The following is a 16419-nucleotide window of genomic DNA, read 5'->3' on the forward strand; positions in this document are numbered from 1 at the left end:
CTGGCCCAGTGTGGGTGGCTGTCATCACTGAGCACCGCTGAGGGCCACAGAGCGTGACCACTGGGCAGAGCCCTGCCTGCGTCCTGACCCAATGCTGAGAAGCCAGGAGGGCTGTGAAGAGCCCTGCTGGGAGCCGTGTCCACACACGCTAGGGGAAGTGCCAGCCGTGGCTCCAGGGGAGTTCCTGGCTGGGGCGGGGCAGGGCTCACCCGAGGCTAGTGCAGGACCCAGGTTGGGGGGTACCAGGAAACAGTGCAGACGAGGGCTGGTGCGTGAGCGTGAGCCACTGCTCCAGTGCCTCTGCCTCCATCGGTAGATGGTGTGCACATGCCTGCTTGTGGGTCTGTCTTGGGCAGGGGTCCGCACATGTGCCTGGGAGTGGAGTACAGAGGCTCCTGCAGGGACCCCCCCCCCATGTCTCCTGCTGACCTGAGAAGTTGAAAAGATGAATTCTAAGAAACTCAGCCTCACTCAAGGGCATCTAAGTTAAAGTTCTCTTGAGCCTCGGCCCACGTAGGGGAGGAGGAGGGCCTATTCACCTCCAGGTCGACAGGCATGAAGCCCCCACACCCTGCTCCAGGCCTGGCCCAGTCCTGTTGGAAGAAGCAGGCTGGCTGGAGGGTGCTGCTGGCACCAGTGGGGCAGGCTGTCTCCCTGCGTCCCTGGTCCTTAGTCGGTCAGAGGAGCCCCTCCAGCCTTAGAGGAGCCAGAGAGCTGAGTTAGAAACCCCAAGGACAGCAGAGCTCTGAGCTCAGCCCCCAGGGGAGTCGGGGGTATGCCTGTTTCACCGGTGTGGAAACTGAGGCAAGTAGTCAACGGAGTGCCGGCCGGGTCGACCCCGGCTGCAGAGGCGGGGCTCTAATCCCGCTCCCGTCCCTGGGCGCCTGTGTTTGGGACAGAGGCAGGAAGAAAAGGTCACCTTCAGCTGGGACTGAGGGCTGGGTCCTGCTCGACACTCTGTGGTCCTCAGCAGCCTTGTCTGCATGGGCCCGTCCTGAATGGGCCCTGAGGCCACCCCCCACACGCCAGCGTCCAGCATGGCCGTCCCTGGACCCCAGGCTCCCAGCAGAAACTCAGGTCCAGGGTCAGCAGGCAAAGCAAAGGCAGCAGACCTCCCCAGAGCCTGCTGGTGTGTGCCCAGGCCCGAGGCCCCATCCCAGGCACACTCAGGTGCCACTGTGAGGCCCGAAGGATCCATAGACACACCCTCTCCACCAGCCTGCCCAGGACTGCCCTATCATCTTCCAGGCTCCTGGGCCTGGCCTGGGTCCAGCTCAGAAGGCAGCGTGGCCAAGATTTCCAGATGCAGAGGCGAACGGGCAGACCCACTGTGAACCCTGCCCACTGTGGGAATTGAGCCAGTCCATCCATCGGCCAGAGCCTCCCTCTCCTCCCAGGCATGGACAGAGGACTCCTGTCCTGCGTTGCAGTGGGCCTTGGCCAGGGCTGCACACTGCATAACACCCTGGAGACCCCCCTTTGCTCCTCCTCCTGTCCGCGTTCCTGGAGACCTGGCTGGAGACCAGACCACCAAGCCTGGGCACTGTTGTTACCAGTGGCATCGGTGTCCTGCAGAAATCCTTGGAGGAGTCTTCCGGAGCAGCTGTGGAGGCCAGGGCAGACCCTGGGTATCCAGAACCAAGAGGAAGACTCAGCCATCACGTCCCAAGGGCCTGCTGCATGCCAGGTGCTGGGACAGAGGCACTGGCAGTGAGGGTTCACAGATGGGGGTGGTGCCCACAGAGGGGACGCAGGACTCCAGGCCCTGGGCTGGGAGGAAGTCCTCCCAGCAGCCCCCACCCCTGGCCAGACACTGCACAAACCAGACACTCAGCCCAGAGGCGCCGGCACCTCCGCTCCACCAGGAGTGGGAGGGCACGGAGGTTAGTCTTCTAACCGCCCGTCCCACCTGCAGGGAGGAGGCAGGTGTGTGTGTGTGCGCGCCCGTATGTTCACGCATACGTCTGTGAAATCCACCGAAGGTCAGGGCCGGGCAGGACCGCGCCCGCACGTTTTAGCTGCTGGAGGAGCCGCCCCCGCCCCTCTCCTCCGCGCGGTCGGCCGGCGGCCCTCCAGCGCCTGCCCCTGCCGCTCGCGCGGAGGCCCCTCCCCGCCGGCTCCGGGTCCAGGAGAGGGGTATAAAGTCGGGCTGGTAGAAAAGATCTTTTTTTTTTAATTTTCTTTTTTTTTGTTCTTTATAAACACCGTTGTCTTTTTAATCGTTACTGCCCTGCCACCGGCTTCCCGGGCGCCAGGCGGCGGCGGCGGCGACGCGGGGCCGGGCAGGCAGGCGGCGCGTCTAACCTCTGGTATTGCATGTTCTGGGCAGGGAAGCGAGGGCGTCGCAGCAGTGCGGGATCGCTAGAGAGCAATGTGGAAGTAAGTAGGAAGCCCCGTCGGCCGGCTGTCGTGTGCCTCCCCGTCCTCGGTTGAGCCCTGTTGTCCTTTTTTGCCCCCTCCCCCTCCCGCACCGAGGCGCAGCCCCGCCCCCGCCCGCCTCGTCCGCGCGCGCGTGCATGCCGCCCGCCTAGAGCCGCCTGCAGTGCCCCGCGCCCCTCACCGCTTGTCTGGGCTGGAACGGCGGGGGTGGTTCTGGATGTCGTGTTTTAGTCTCCGCTTAACCCCGTCCCCGTGGTCCCGAGCATGGTTAACCTCCCCGGCTTCCCGGCACTTTCCCCGCCCCCCGCCCGAGGCCCTGCTCCTGGTAGGAGGCGGCCCGCTGGGCACCCTCCACCCCAACCCTCGCTGTCGGGGTCCTGCCCATCTCTGGACTTCCATGCTCCGCCATCCCCATCGCTTCCTTCCTGGAGTTTCGATTGCTGTGTGTCTGCAGCCAGGGCGCCAGGGAATTGCTCAGCTAGCTGGGGGAGGAGAGCCGTGAAAGAGACATTCAGTGTGGATTTCATGAGATTTCATTCATTCTCCCGCCATCTCTCTATTCCTGTTCACATCTTAACCTCAGCTTGCAGGTCTTTTTGTTTCCTCCTTTCTCCGTGTTTGGTCTGCAGTAGGTGGCTGCAGCGAAATGCCTAGGCAGGCCCCCACCCCACGCCCCGCCCCAGGACAGGGCTTCCCCAGGCCCTCCTGTCCCTCTCATTGCTCCCCAGAAACCTCGGGACCCGCACAGGCAGAGCACACGCCTGCAGACCCGCTGAGAGGACCATGGAGAGCATAGGGACAATTTCAGCAGGAACAGGCTCCCTCCCCTGCACATGGCCCACTCCACCCCACTCAGCACACGCCGCCACTCACAGACACCCCCAAACAGACGGTTCTGGTCTGAAAGCTCAGGCTGCCTTCCACCACAGGGTGCTTGTCAGGCCGAGAGCAGGAGTCGACCTTGAACTGCCGCTGCTGCCGACTGCAAAGGGGGTACCCCCCGCTCCCCCCCAAAGGTTCCCCTCAGGGCCCCCCCAGCTGACCTGCAGGGTAGCGTGAGGAGGTGGCACCTGAGTCCAGCCTCACCCAGCCCCGGCCTCTGCGGCCAGTAAGTTGAACTAAAGCTTAGTCAGTGGGTGAACTTTTTTTTTACATTTAAAAAAAATCATTCTGACGTAAGTGCTTTAAGCTCTTTTAATTTTGGTTTCTATGAATTTCCTTTTTAGGGGTCCATCATTAGCAGTCCTCACATGCGCCGGAGAGCCACATCAACCCGAGAGTGTCCACCTCGCCCACAGCAGACCATGCCCAACTCATCCTCCCTCCTGGGCTCCTTATTTGGGAGTAAGAGAGGAAAGCCCCCTCCCCAGGCCCACCTGTCCTCGGCCCCTCCCCAGCCACCCCCCCACCCGCCGGGCCTTCCCCACCCGCAGCACCCCGCGGCCGGCCACCCCCCGGGGCCCGCGGAGGGCCCTCTGCAGGCCCAGGTGCACGGGCACCACAGCCAGTGCTGCTACCTGCAGCAGAACCCGCCCCCCCTACCACCACCACCACCACTACCACCCCCCCCAGCACATTCAGCACGCACACCAGTACCACCACGGCCCCCACGGGGGGCACCCCTCCTACGGGGCCCACGCACACGTCCACCCGCCGCTGCCCTCGGCCCACGCCAGCCACCCAGGCCACGTGGGCCACGTGGCACACCACCACGGGCAGCCCCCCGCCCCGCCGCCCCCCACCAGCAGCAAGGTCAAACCCAGTGGCATCAGCACAATTGTGTAGACAGCCCGGGCAGGGGTCCCAGACCCCTGTGCACACCACACAGAGGCGCGCCCGAGGGCGGCCGCCCCAGACCAGACCCAGGGCACTTTCTGTTCCCACCTCTCCCCTCTGCTTCCCCGGCCTGGACGGAGGCCCCTGAGCCCGGGGCTGCTGTTGTAGGGACAGCCCCTGGTGTGACTGAGCGGTGGCGCCCCGGGCTCCCTCCGCCTCGACCCGGGGGGACCTCGGCCACCATCAGCCTTGAATCGGTGCTGTCGGCCAAGCAGACGTTGAGCTCCCCCCCCGCCCCCCCGAGGCCCACAGCTGTCTGCTTCCTCACTGTACATGCACATGAGAACCCAGCCTAGGAAGAGAAGAAGCAAGACACAAAAAACCAGAGACAGAACCAAACAAAACCCCCAAAACTTGCTGCATTATTGCTCTTTTATTGACAATGGGCAAAAGTTAAGTAGACCTGATATGGTTGATGAAAATCCGTAAGTAAACTTTATATAATATAAATATATAAATATATAAATATACATATATATATATACTGTATAGGTAGCATTTGTGTGTGAAAGGCAAGCGTCTCAGTCCACGAATTAGCAATATAGACTCCTGAGGAGCTCCACTCACCTGATAGGAAGGCGGCACCTTAGACGCGTGTGAGAGCAGACCGAAACCTTAAACGCTAGGGCAGATTCAGATGCTTCCATATTTTCATAAAAAGAAGTCCCCCAGGACTGGCTGAGGTCTTGATGCGCTCATTACTAACTGTGCCAAGTAACATAGCACCGAACTGTTTTAAAAGTCCGATATTGCTTTGTATAAATCCTTATTTTATTAACAGAATACTATCACAAGTAATCAGTATTATAACCGCTCTGTTATTTCAGGTAAGCAAATAGACAAACTGCAGTAGACTCTACAGCAGCAACTTGGGACAGCTAGCTCAGGACTGGTTGTCTCAGACTGCTGGCTACCCAGACTTAGACACTTTAATGGCTGCAATAACTGTGAATTTCCATGACCCATATTTCTTTTATATGCATTTGAGTCAGTGCACACTCACTCAGAGGCCTCTGAGAGGGGCACCCATACACGGCAGAAGTGTTCATCTCCAACATGGCAACGACCAACTCATCCTCGTCTCCCCAGCGCCATAGCTTCCTCATCCCCTTCCAACCTCCCGGGCAGACGCCCGGCCGTGTCCCCGCCAGGAGCCGCTCCCGGACCTGAAGGCCGATGTAGCGTTTAGCGACCCAGGGCGGTGTGTGTGTTTCCCGCTGTGTTTTCTGAGTGGTGGCCGTGATCATCGTGACTCCATGTGGCCATGTGCTAGCACACCCCCGTGTCATCACCGCCGCCCCTCCGACCCCGGCCTCCGAGCGCCCGGCCCGGCCCGGCGCAGCCCCGCCGCCGCCCGCCCTCTCGGTCCGGGCCCTGCCGGGGCATCACGTGACTCAGCTGTGCTCTTGTCGCTTCCGTGTTGTGGTGACGCCCTCAGCTCCCCCGGGTCTGCGCCCGAGTCACCCAGGGCCGTGCTTTGTAGTTTCAGCCTTTCGAGCCACTGCAGCCGCCCGTGCTGTGCTCCTAAGCCATGGGACCCGAGCAGCGCCCGCGGGGCCCCGTGGACGGCGGCGGGACGACTGCGGGGAGCCCACCCTGTTGGCGGCGGGGCTCTGCCCACCCCCACCCTCCCCTTTGCTGCATCATCGAGGTCACCGTACCAGCAAGTCTGCAAACCGAGCACTTTGTTAACCTCCGCAGTGAGCACAGCGGGCCAGAGCTTAGCCTGTTCTCCTGTTGTTCTCTTGCAAGAAGAGTGACTCTCGCCTGCCCGCCCGTCTCTCCCGCCCGGCCCTGCTTCTCTCCGGGCATCTGCTCAGGGACAGGAGGGAGGCCAGGTGTGGGCGTGTCTGATTCGCCCCCCGCCGCGCCCGTTCCACCGACCCCTAGACTCCAGGGTGTCCCTCTGGAGTCCGGCTCCCCGAGGCGTTCTCTGCCCTGCGGTTTCAAGGGTGTTGCCCTAACGAGGAAAAGGCGAATTGCACTGCATGTCCTCCGGCGTCAGTGCGTGAGGCCACGCTCTCTGTGTCGTGTGTTTGCAAACTATATCAGTGTTACTGTTGACAAATAGTTGAAGTAAAGTGCTAACATATTAAATATGTCGGCTTTTCTTCACCTGTGTACCAATCGTAGGCTTTAACTGTAAACCCTACGTTGTTCCAGAAAAGATGCAGGCTGCTTGGCACTGGGTCGCTCTCTCCGTAGGGCAGTCATTGACGGAAACACATCCCAGGGGGGACAGAGCCGGCAGGGGGCAGGGGTGCCCCCTCTCCGTGGGCCATTCAGAGCCTCCCCCTCTGAACTGTCGTCAGCATGTCCCGGGGCTCAGCCAGGCCCACAGGGCCGGGAAGCGGAGTATTTCTCCCCGTGTTCCCACCTTCAGTACTGTGTTGGCTTCAGGTCAGTGAGGTGTCACCATTCTACCTGTTTTGTTTACAAACTTAATGTGGGACACGTGTTTCCAGAAGGCCCACCATTCTGCCGAGGAGGCTGGGGCCACGCTGCCCCAGTCTTGTCTGGGAAGCCGGTGCCCCCGTGTAGCTTTCACAGGGTTCTTCTCCCTCGATCCTTGCCCGTCCCAGGGTCGCCACTGTGGCCTCCCGCGGTTCGCCCCCCGGGGTTGGAGGAGGAGGCTGAGCCCCCCCCCCCCCGGGCTGTGTGCCGTCCTTTCTTACTGGCAGGACACACCTGGGGCTTTCTTCTCACTCACAGACGATTTCAGCAGGAGACCCTTAGAGGAAGCAGCCGGTAGCATCACAAAAATCTTTTCTGGAACAACAATTAAATCATGTCTTTGTATTTTTTTTAAGTTTACGAATGGATTGTACAACAATGTAAAAATAAAGTTCATCCTAATATGATGTGTACATCTTGCTTAAAAAATGTCTTCAGTTGTCCAGTGTAGAGCGACTTTCCCACCTCGCACTGCATGCCGTGGAGGCCTCTCGGTTTCCTTTAAGCTGAGCTGAACAGACAGCAGACACGTCAACACGACCCTCGGCGCTGACTCGGCACCGTGCGAAGCTGTCTGTACCGGGGAGCATGCACCTCACGGTTCCTTGTAAGATACCATCACCCTTCCTGCCTGAAATGTGAGTGACTTTGTAAGTATTTTAAACACAACAACACAAATCCAGGAAGCAGGTTGCAGGAGTCGGCGAGATGTGGGGGTGGGGAACGGGGGGCCGTGGGAGGGGCTGCGTCACTCGGGCCCCTCGCACGTGAGCGGGACCTGCCTGCGGTCATGGTCACGCTGGGGTCCCGGGCAGGACCGGCCCCTCCCGGGCAGGGCGCTGCCCTCCGCCTTCCAGTCGCTTTACAGGGTTGGAACCAGGTCTCGAATGCAGGCTGTTCAAGGGCTCCCAGGGGCACGCCGCTCCCAGGAAGCCCGGCACCCGCGCAGGAAAAGAGTGCTTTTGTTTTTAATATGCATTTTGTTTGTGGGTAGTAACAGACTCTATCGATGTAAAACCATAGCTGTGATCATGTGGAGAAATCAAATAAATCCTTTAAAACTCTCGAGTCCTTCCTTTTTCTGGGAGGTCCAGCTGTCTCCCTGCTGCTCAGACACAGATGACAGGCTTGCCCGGTCCTCACCGTGACGGCTGTGGGCTCCGGCCTTCCCGGAAGACACTGGACGGACGTTAATTTGAGGGTGCTGATGGAAGGCTTACGGCAGAGGCACACCCCGTGGCGCGGGCACCGGCAGACGACGTCAAGGGTGTTTATCGTTTCTTGCAGCTCTCAGTGCAATGTGCACAAAAGCACACTGCCTGTGCTTCCACTGAGTTTAGGGAGAGGAGATGGAGCCTGTGAAGGGCTGAGGTGGATGGGACTGACTTACAGGGCAAGAAACACCCGGTGGCCGAGTCCCCGGGTGCTCGCAGGGAGATGGGTTTACGAGGTCAGAGCTGCCCGTTTTCCCATGTGTCAGGTGAGCAGGAGGGTGAACTCCACGGAGGTGGGAGTTCTGTGAGAGCACTCTTTTCTCCTGCCCTTGAGTCAAATCAAATTAAGTTGCACAGACCACCCCTAAAAGTTTCAGTACATAATCATACAATGAAGTAAAACTAGTAAGTCTCACTTGCAGGAAATAAAAAAGGTTAATGTCAGTGGCAAAAGTCCCCTGTGGCCCACCGTTTGTAGAGAAGTGAATTCCAGTTGGAAGATGCCCTCAGGTTTCTGCAGCTGGGTGGCCGTCCCTCTCCGCAGCCATCAGGGCCTCTGGGAGGGCGGAGCCGGTGGCTGGAATGCCCCAAAGTACTCAGGTCCGCTTCTGCCCTGATGCCACCACGCACAGGGCCGCCCCCCGCCTGCTGCTCCGTGTGGCTGGGCTGCTGAGCCAGCGCCTCAGTGCCCCCCTTCTCTGGGTTTTGTCTTTGGCTCCCCAACCAGACTGCGAGCTCCTGGGGGGCACAGGGCGTATCCAACCCCCTCCTCTGTGTCCAGTGACCGGCACGGGGCTGGTCTGGTCAAAACGCATCTGAAAATGAATTGGTGGTTGGAACTGGGAGGGGGTCACGGCAGAACCGCTGGCCGGTCTCAGGGTGTGTAAGTCGTCATCAGCATCAGGACTTGAGGGACAGCTGTTTGCTGAGCCCTCTGCTACTCCCGACACTGAGAAGTCTAGCTGGGGACCCACGGGACCAGTGAGACTTCTGCAGGAGCGGTCCTGCTCCCTGGCCCTCCAGGCACAGGTCACCCTCCTCCCACGTGACTCAGCAGCCTCCGCACTGCTCACACGTCCCCTCCGGACACCTGTGGCTCCTTGGATCGCAGCTCCCCTTCCTCTCCCGGGAAGCCTCCGCTGTCTCCGTTGCAGGCTCGTGTCTCCCGGTGGAGCCGTGAAGTGCTGGCCTCGGGACCGCAGAAAGCCCTTTCTTGCTGCTTCTGGGCAGCGTCGCTCAAGGCCACAGCCGCCGCCGCCTCTCCACGTTCCCGTACAAATCCCCACAGGTGAGTCTCCAGCTAGACCTTTGCCCCGAACGCCCGTATCCCTTGGACTTTTCAGCAGCATCTCAAACTCTCTCCAGGACCAAATTCTTAATCACACGTGGACCTGGGGTCCCCACGGTGCCCCCTGGTTGGTGAACAGCATCCCCACCAGGGGTGTGAGTGAGAACTTGGTTGTTCAGGACACCTGTCCTCTCCCTAAGTCTCCAAACCTGTTCTGTCACCAGGCTCTTTTGGTTTTTACCTTGAGTCTGCCCATTTACCTTCACATCTCACCCTCCTTCAGGCCGTCATCTGTCTCTCCCTGGACTAGAGCTCAGTACATGGGCTCCTGGCCTCCGCGATGCGTCCCTCAACTGCATTCTCCACTGGCCCCAGAGGAATCTTTTTAAGGTGCTACCTGCTACGCTGATGGCTTCCTGTTGTCCTTGTGATTAAACATAAAATAACACAAAACCCTGACATGGCCTGCGGGAGGCCTGCGTGGCCTGACCCCGGCCCCTCCTTGACCCCCACTGTCCCCTTTCATTCCAGCCGCACTGGCCCTGCAGGTGCTGGGACAAGCCGTGCTCCCCCTGCCCCGGGGCCTGTGCGGGTGTGACCCCCACCCCCACGGGGGATGCCCACCTTTGCACCTTTGTTGACTTAGCTTCCATTTCCTTCATCACATGTCAGCCCCCGCACTTCCCCCTCTGAGACACGGCCGCGTGGTTACCGTGGTGCCATCGTTCCGTGGCCATCTGTGTCACAAGGTCAGGGCAGTGGCGGTCCTTGCACAGACCCGTGATCTCAACACGTGGCACAGAGTAGGACTTCCGTAAGTGTTTGTTGAATGAAGAGATGAGAACCACAGCTCGGAGAAGGAGCTTAGTGCTGAAGTGCACTACACGCTTTGGTGGCTCACGCTGAGATCAGGGACCTAGGCGAGTGGCGTGGGCCAGAGGCCGGGAGAGGTTGGGTCCGGCTGGTTCCCTGGTAGTTCAAGGAGTAACCTGGGTGGTGGCTGGAGGCTTTTTTTATTTTAATTGAAGTATAGTCCGTTTATAATGTGTCAGTTTCTGGTGTGCAGCATAATGTTTCAGTCACACATATACATATATTCATTTTCATAGCTTTTTCATTACTGCAATATATTGAGTATAGTTCCCTGTGCTATACAGAAAACCTTGTTCATCTATTTTCTACATAGTAGTTCATATCTGCAAATCTCAAACTTCCAATTTATCCCTTCCCGCCCCCTTTCCCCCCTGGTAACCATAAGTTTGTTTTCTATGTCTGAGTTGCTTTCTGTTTTGTAAAAAGTTCCTTTGTATCATTTTTTTTAGATTCCACGTGTAAGTGATACCGTATGGCATTTGCCTTTGTCTGACTGACTTTACTGAATATGATCATCCCTGGGTCCACCTGCGCTGCTGCAGGTGGCATTGTTTCATTCTTTTTCTTAATGACTGAGTAACATCTGTTGTGTGTATATATATATGTACCACATCTTCTTTATCCGGTCATCTGTCATCAGAGCCTCTTAAAAAGATGACTGTGTTGTGACTCCCTGAAAGGCAGCCTGTGGCCTGTCCCCCAGGCACACGTAGCGGTGCACCCGCTCTGCATCCTGCAGCATGCGTTCAGTAACACTTTGTCATGCATCGGTTTTAGTTCCTTTTTTCCTTAATATAATGTGATGTTATAAAAGACTCAACAATTGACGGCGTTTGCATGCTGGCCCCTATTACGGGTGACCCGTGATGTGCTTACCACGCAGATAGTGTTATTTTGGTGATTCAGAAACAGACGGAAAGATGATAGTGTTTCTGAGCAGATTTGGGGCGTCTGGTAAGGGGGGGCTGGAGAATTTGGGTACCACTGAGCTGACCTGAGTGCTGAGTTCCTGGGATGAACGGTGACACAATTTTGGTGGCCTTGGGTATCCATGCGTGCACTGAGATGCCCCTCCTTCAGTGTACTCCGTCCGGGGCTTGCGTCCCATGGGAACCATCCACCTTCCAGCACAGAGTGGGCTCGGAAGATGGATGTCCTGGCTGATGAACGGCAGGTATGTTGGGAAGGCCACTCAGCCCCACTTCTAATGTGTCCCTTCGTGACTTTTAAGGCTCTTTTAGGGAGATGTCTCCTTCCTGTTCTGTTATTCCTGACCACACACCACCCACACCTCCACCACCTGACCAGTGTCCACATGGAAGAAGTCCCATTTAAAGAGAAGACGGAAAGCTCTCCAGGCGTCACCGTGCACGGGGTTAACAGGGAAGAAAGCCCCCAGGGTGAAAACGCCGGTGGGGGGTTAACTGAGGCCACTGGGATTGGAATCTCTTCCCGTGTCCCGAGGACTGTTCAGGAAAAGAACAAGTAACACCACCGAGAGCCCAGACCTGCAGTGTGACTGGCAGAGAGTGAAAGCCGCAAATGTCAGTGGAAGGCCAGTGGGAAAATGAACGTCTTAGACGAGCAGAGCTGACGTGGAAGCTTGTACCAGAACACGCGGCCAGTGAGGGCTGCACGGGTTAGAGGAAACGGGAAACAAAAAAGCAGCTAAGATAAGGGCCCTGTTCAAACAAGTTGCTCTTGAGAATAAGAAAACCCTGTGTTTTTCATGAAAGAAACTGCAATTCACTGTAGCTGTAAAAGAGGGCGTTCCTGGACTTAGAAAAATCAAGTGAACCGTCCAAGCCCCAGCCCTTTCCTGCAGCATCACAACTGTTGGTCCTGGAAAATCCAGCACAAGGAAACGTGCAGCGCATTCACACAAAAAGTGCTCTAAGGGGGAAAATGAAAAACTTCTTAGCAGATAAAAACACACACAGCAAAGGAAAACAAAACGACAACCTACAGAATGGGAGAAAATATCTGCAAATGATGTGACTGACAGGGGCTTAATTTCCAAAATGTATAAACAGCTCATAATAAAGAAACAAACAACCCAACCCAAAAATGGGCAGAAGACCTAAACAAGCAATTCTCCAATGAAGAAATACAAGTGGCCAACAGGCACGTGAAAAAATGCTCAGTATCACTAATTATTAGACAAATGCAAATCAAAATCACGATGAGGTATCACCTCACATCAGTCAGAATGGCCATCATTCAAAAGTCTACAAATGACAAATGCTGGAGAGGCTGTGGAGAAAAGGGAACCCTCCTACACTGTTGGTGGGAATGCAGTTTGGTGCAGCCACTGTGGAAAACAGTATGGAGATTCCTCAAAATAGTAAAAATAGACTTACCTTATGACCCAGCAGAGGGTGGCTCCAGGCACACCCTCCACAAAAATTCTGAAAGGCTGAGCAGGGAGAGGTGGGCAGACGTGGACAGACAAGTGCAAACCCCAGAAAGGGGGAGGGGAGAAGTCACAGTCTTGATATCTGACGAGGTAGAAGTCAGCCTTCAAAACAACAAATGAGATAAAGTGATTTGATGCTAAAAGCTACAGTTCTCGATGCAGACATAACAGTTACATGGACCATCTATGCATCAAATAACACAGCAGCCCTCTTCAGAAAGCAACTACTACAGGAGGTGCAAGAAGAAGTAAAAACAGGAACATGCTAGCACAGCACTCCGAGTCCAAAACGGGCTAAGAGAGCAAAAATGTCAAGTTTCTTACAGATACCAAATTTCATACCCTGGTAACTGGAGAAAACACCTTCTTTTCAAGCACACATGGAACATTTATGAAAGCGGACCATGTATCAAGGCACAAAGAAAACTTCAATAAATTCCTTAAGGTGGAAGTGATACAGATGTATTCTGTAATCATAGTGAAATAAAGCTAGAAATTAATAAAATAAAGAAGTCCCTTTCAACTGGCAATGTCATTAATTATTAAATTACTCTTGGGTCACAAGTACAAAAACTTGTAAAATTTCTTTAAATATAACACCTTATATTAGAATCTGTGTTATAGTTAAAGCAGTAGAAAATGACATTGCTAAAAACGGGAACATGGAAATGAACATCAAATTCAAAATTAGGAAAAGAACCACAAAGTAAACAAAGCAGAAACAAGTAAATAATAAAAACCAAAAATTAGCTGGTTAGAAAACAGAAATAGTAAAACTTAGACATCAAAAAGCGGGTTCTTTGAAAGTAAAGTTGACAAACCTATAGCTAAGCAAATCAAGACAAAAAGAGAGCCCAAACACGGAAAGTAGGAAACGATGAGAGGGACGTGAACTCTTGCCATGAAGGAAAGGTTTTCAAGCAATGCAACTTTGAGCAACTTTATGCAAATACATTTGAAAAACCCAGATGAAATTGGTAAGTAGCCAAAATTGACCCCGGAAGAGTTAGAGACTTTAAACAGACAAATTCCATTAAGAGAAATAGAAAAAGTCAGCAATCTGTCAGGCCCATGTGCATTCAGAGAGGAATTCGAGAGAATTCGAAAGAATCTCAATGCCGCTTAAACTGTTTCAGATCACAGTGATGGAAGGAAAGCTTACACAGTCTTTTTATGAAGTGGCTGTAGCAATGTTTTCTAAATCTGATAAAGGTTGCATAAATACAGAGCTGCAGATCACCAGAGCAAAACTGTGAATGAAATCATAGCAAACATCTAGTGACACATTAAATATCAACTAATGTAAACAATAGCCGTTAAACAACATGGAGGTTAATCCACCTGTAATTTATAGTCAGTCCTCTGTACCTGCAGTTCCTCCACATCCGCGGATTCAACCAGCCTTGGACTGTGTTGCGCTGTCGTATTTACTACTGAAAAACTGCGTGTAACTGGACCCTCGCAGCTCAAACCCGTGATGTTAAAGGGTCAACTTTACTTCGTGAGCAACTACGGGCCTATTTCAGGAACGCAAGAATGGTTCGATAATCGGAAGTCCATTAATATAATCCATCATTTTAATTGAGTTGAGAAGAAAAACCATACGATCATCTCCATGGTTGCCAAAAAGCCTTCAACAAAATTCAGACCATTCCTGATACATAGGCACTTAATGAATGGATACTTTGTGAGCATGATAGAGTGTTTGTACCTCCATCCAAAAGCCAGTGTTTTATTTAATGGAGAAACAGTGAATCATTCCATGAAAATCAGGAAAAAGACGTGGATGGCCACTGTTTTCACTTGTTTAATGTTGTAGTGAAGGTTTTTGCCAACACAGATACAGTTAGGGGCATAAAAATTGGAAAAGAAGAGGTAAATTATTTCTACATGGAGATAATGGCATATCTGGAAAATCCAAAGGAATCCATGAGAAATGATAAACTATCAGGAAATTTAGCAAGATGATTGGATATAAAATTAATATATAGGATCAATAGGCACATATATATATATATATATATATATTTAGGTGTGTGTGTGTGTATATATATATATATATATATATATATATATATAGGCATATATATATTTGAAATTAGAGCCCCCAAAAGTGGGAGAAAAGGGCACACTTGTAATAAAAATATCTGGGAGTAACTTTAAAAATAATCAAAATATATGTGAGGGAATGATTCAAACACCAGAAAGCAAAAAACTGGAGTTGAACAAATACATTTCATGTTTACCCTTTGGCTCTGGGTTGGTTGGATACACGGTGAGACCAGCTAGGCTTTGCTGTTTCCGCTTTCAGTTTCATTCTGTCTGTGGACATGTGAAATACACGGCTCAAACGTCAAAACCGCACGGAAAGCTGCTTTCAGAAGATGTCAGTTCCACTGCCACTCTGCGTCCTCCCCTCGCTGCTGGCGGCCCCGGGAAGCACGTGCCCGTGTCCAGGTTTATGCTTCGCGTGTCCACACAGCTAAGCGAGGACACGCTGCAGCACGCGCCACAAGGACGGCACACTGCGCGCGCGCCCCCGCAGCCGCTGTCGCACCTGCGGTCGCCCCACGGCCCCCAGCCGCGGGCTGCGCCCCTGCCCCGCCGGCCGGCGCCGTCCTGCCGGGCGGGGTCCGCTGGCCGGCCGCCCGGTGCGATGCTCCGCGCTGTCGGTAGAGGGCGCCGCGCGCCGCGGCCGAGGGGGCTGCGGTCTCGTCTGCGTGGCGTGAGCCTGGCCGGCCTTCCCGACCCCCGTCCCAGGCGCAGGCCCCCCACCCCCACCCCCCACAAACCGCAGACTCCGCACGCGGGGGAGGTGCCCGCTGGTCGCCGCCACCCGTGGCCCCCGCCTACCGGCTTCGACTGGGCCACGGCAGGCCCGCGGGGCTGCAGCCAGACCTTCCCCCGGGAGTGCCCGGGTCTCGGGAAGGACGCACAGGCACCCCTACCCCGTTTGTCTTTTTCAGTCCGAGGGTTTTTTCCTCTCTTTAATTAATTAATTGAAGTACAGTTGCCGGGCAGCAAGGGTATTTCTGCTCTATTTTTATTTTTTCTAATTGAAGTATAGTTGATTTACAATGTGTTAATTTCGGGTGTACAGCATAGTAATTCATATATATTATGTATATAAGTTCCTTTTCATACTCTTTTCCATTATAGGTCATTACAGGTGGTGAATATAGTTCCCTGTGCTCTACAGTAGGACTTCGTTGTTTTATCTATTTTACATATAGTAGTGTGTATCTGCCAATGTCAGACTCCTAATTTCTCTCTCTCCACCCCCTTACCCCCCTAGTAACCAAAGCTTTGTTTTCTATGTCTGAGTCTGCTTCTGTTCTGTAAATAAGTTCATCTGTATCTTTTTTTAGATTCCACATAAAAATGATATGTCTTTGTCTGTCTGATTTACTTCACTTAATGATAATCTCATCCATGTTGCCGCAAATGGCATTATTTTTTTTTATGGCTGAGTAGTATTCCATTGTGTAAATAGACCACAACTTCTTTATCCAGTCATCTGTCAATAGACATTTAGGTTGTTTCTCTGTCTTGGTTTGGTTATTGTATATAACACTTATTTCTTAAAAATTGGAAGGAAGTCACAATCACTTCCATTCACATTGTGTTGGTGAGGATGTCGCTCCGGACATCAGCAGGCTGGGAAACGGAATCCCCCGCTGGCAGCTGCCTTGCGGTGACAACCACACACTGAGGAAGGGGCTCACTTCTGTGGTTCCTCGTTGTCTCTGCTCCGACACTGCTTTCAAGTCACAGACAACTTGGAGGTGAGGACACTTGCCCACAATCACACAGCTGGCAAGTGGCAGAACTGAAACGAGATCTCTCTTCTCACAGCTCCCCTAACAAGGAAAAATTCACTGTCTCACAGTTCTGGGGGCTAGAAGTCCAAGATCAAGGCGTTGGCAGGGTGGTTCCTTCTGGGGGCTGGGAATCTGTTT

At 54.0% G+C, this 16419-nt stretch overlaps 1 protein-coding gene across 1 annotated transcript in view; it reads left to right on the forward strand.

Moving 5' to 3' along the window:
• Positions 1-4306, forward strand: part of IQSEC1 (IQ motif and Sec7 domain ArfGEF 1) — a 281388-nt gene extending 277082 nt beyond the window's left edge. Inside the window, 3 exon segments of the mRNA XM_032458746.1 lie at positions 2330-2379; positions 3606-3911; positions 3913-4306. Coding sequence (XP_032314637.1) covers positions 2330-2379; positions 3606-3911; positions 3913-4164 — 608 coding nt within the window. The 3' untranslated portion in view covers positions 4165-4306.
• Positions 4307-16419: the final 12113 nt, after the last annotated feature.

This window comes from Camelus ferus, chromosome 17 (assembly GCF_009834535.1).
Source record: "Camelus ferus isolate YT-003-E chromosome 17, BCGSAC_Cfer_1.0, whole genome shotgun sequence".
In the NCBI taxonomy this organism is placed as follows: Eukaryota; Metazoa; Chordata; class Mammalia; order Artiodactyla; family Camelidae; genus Camelus; species Camelus ferus.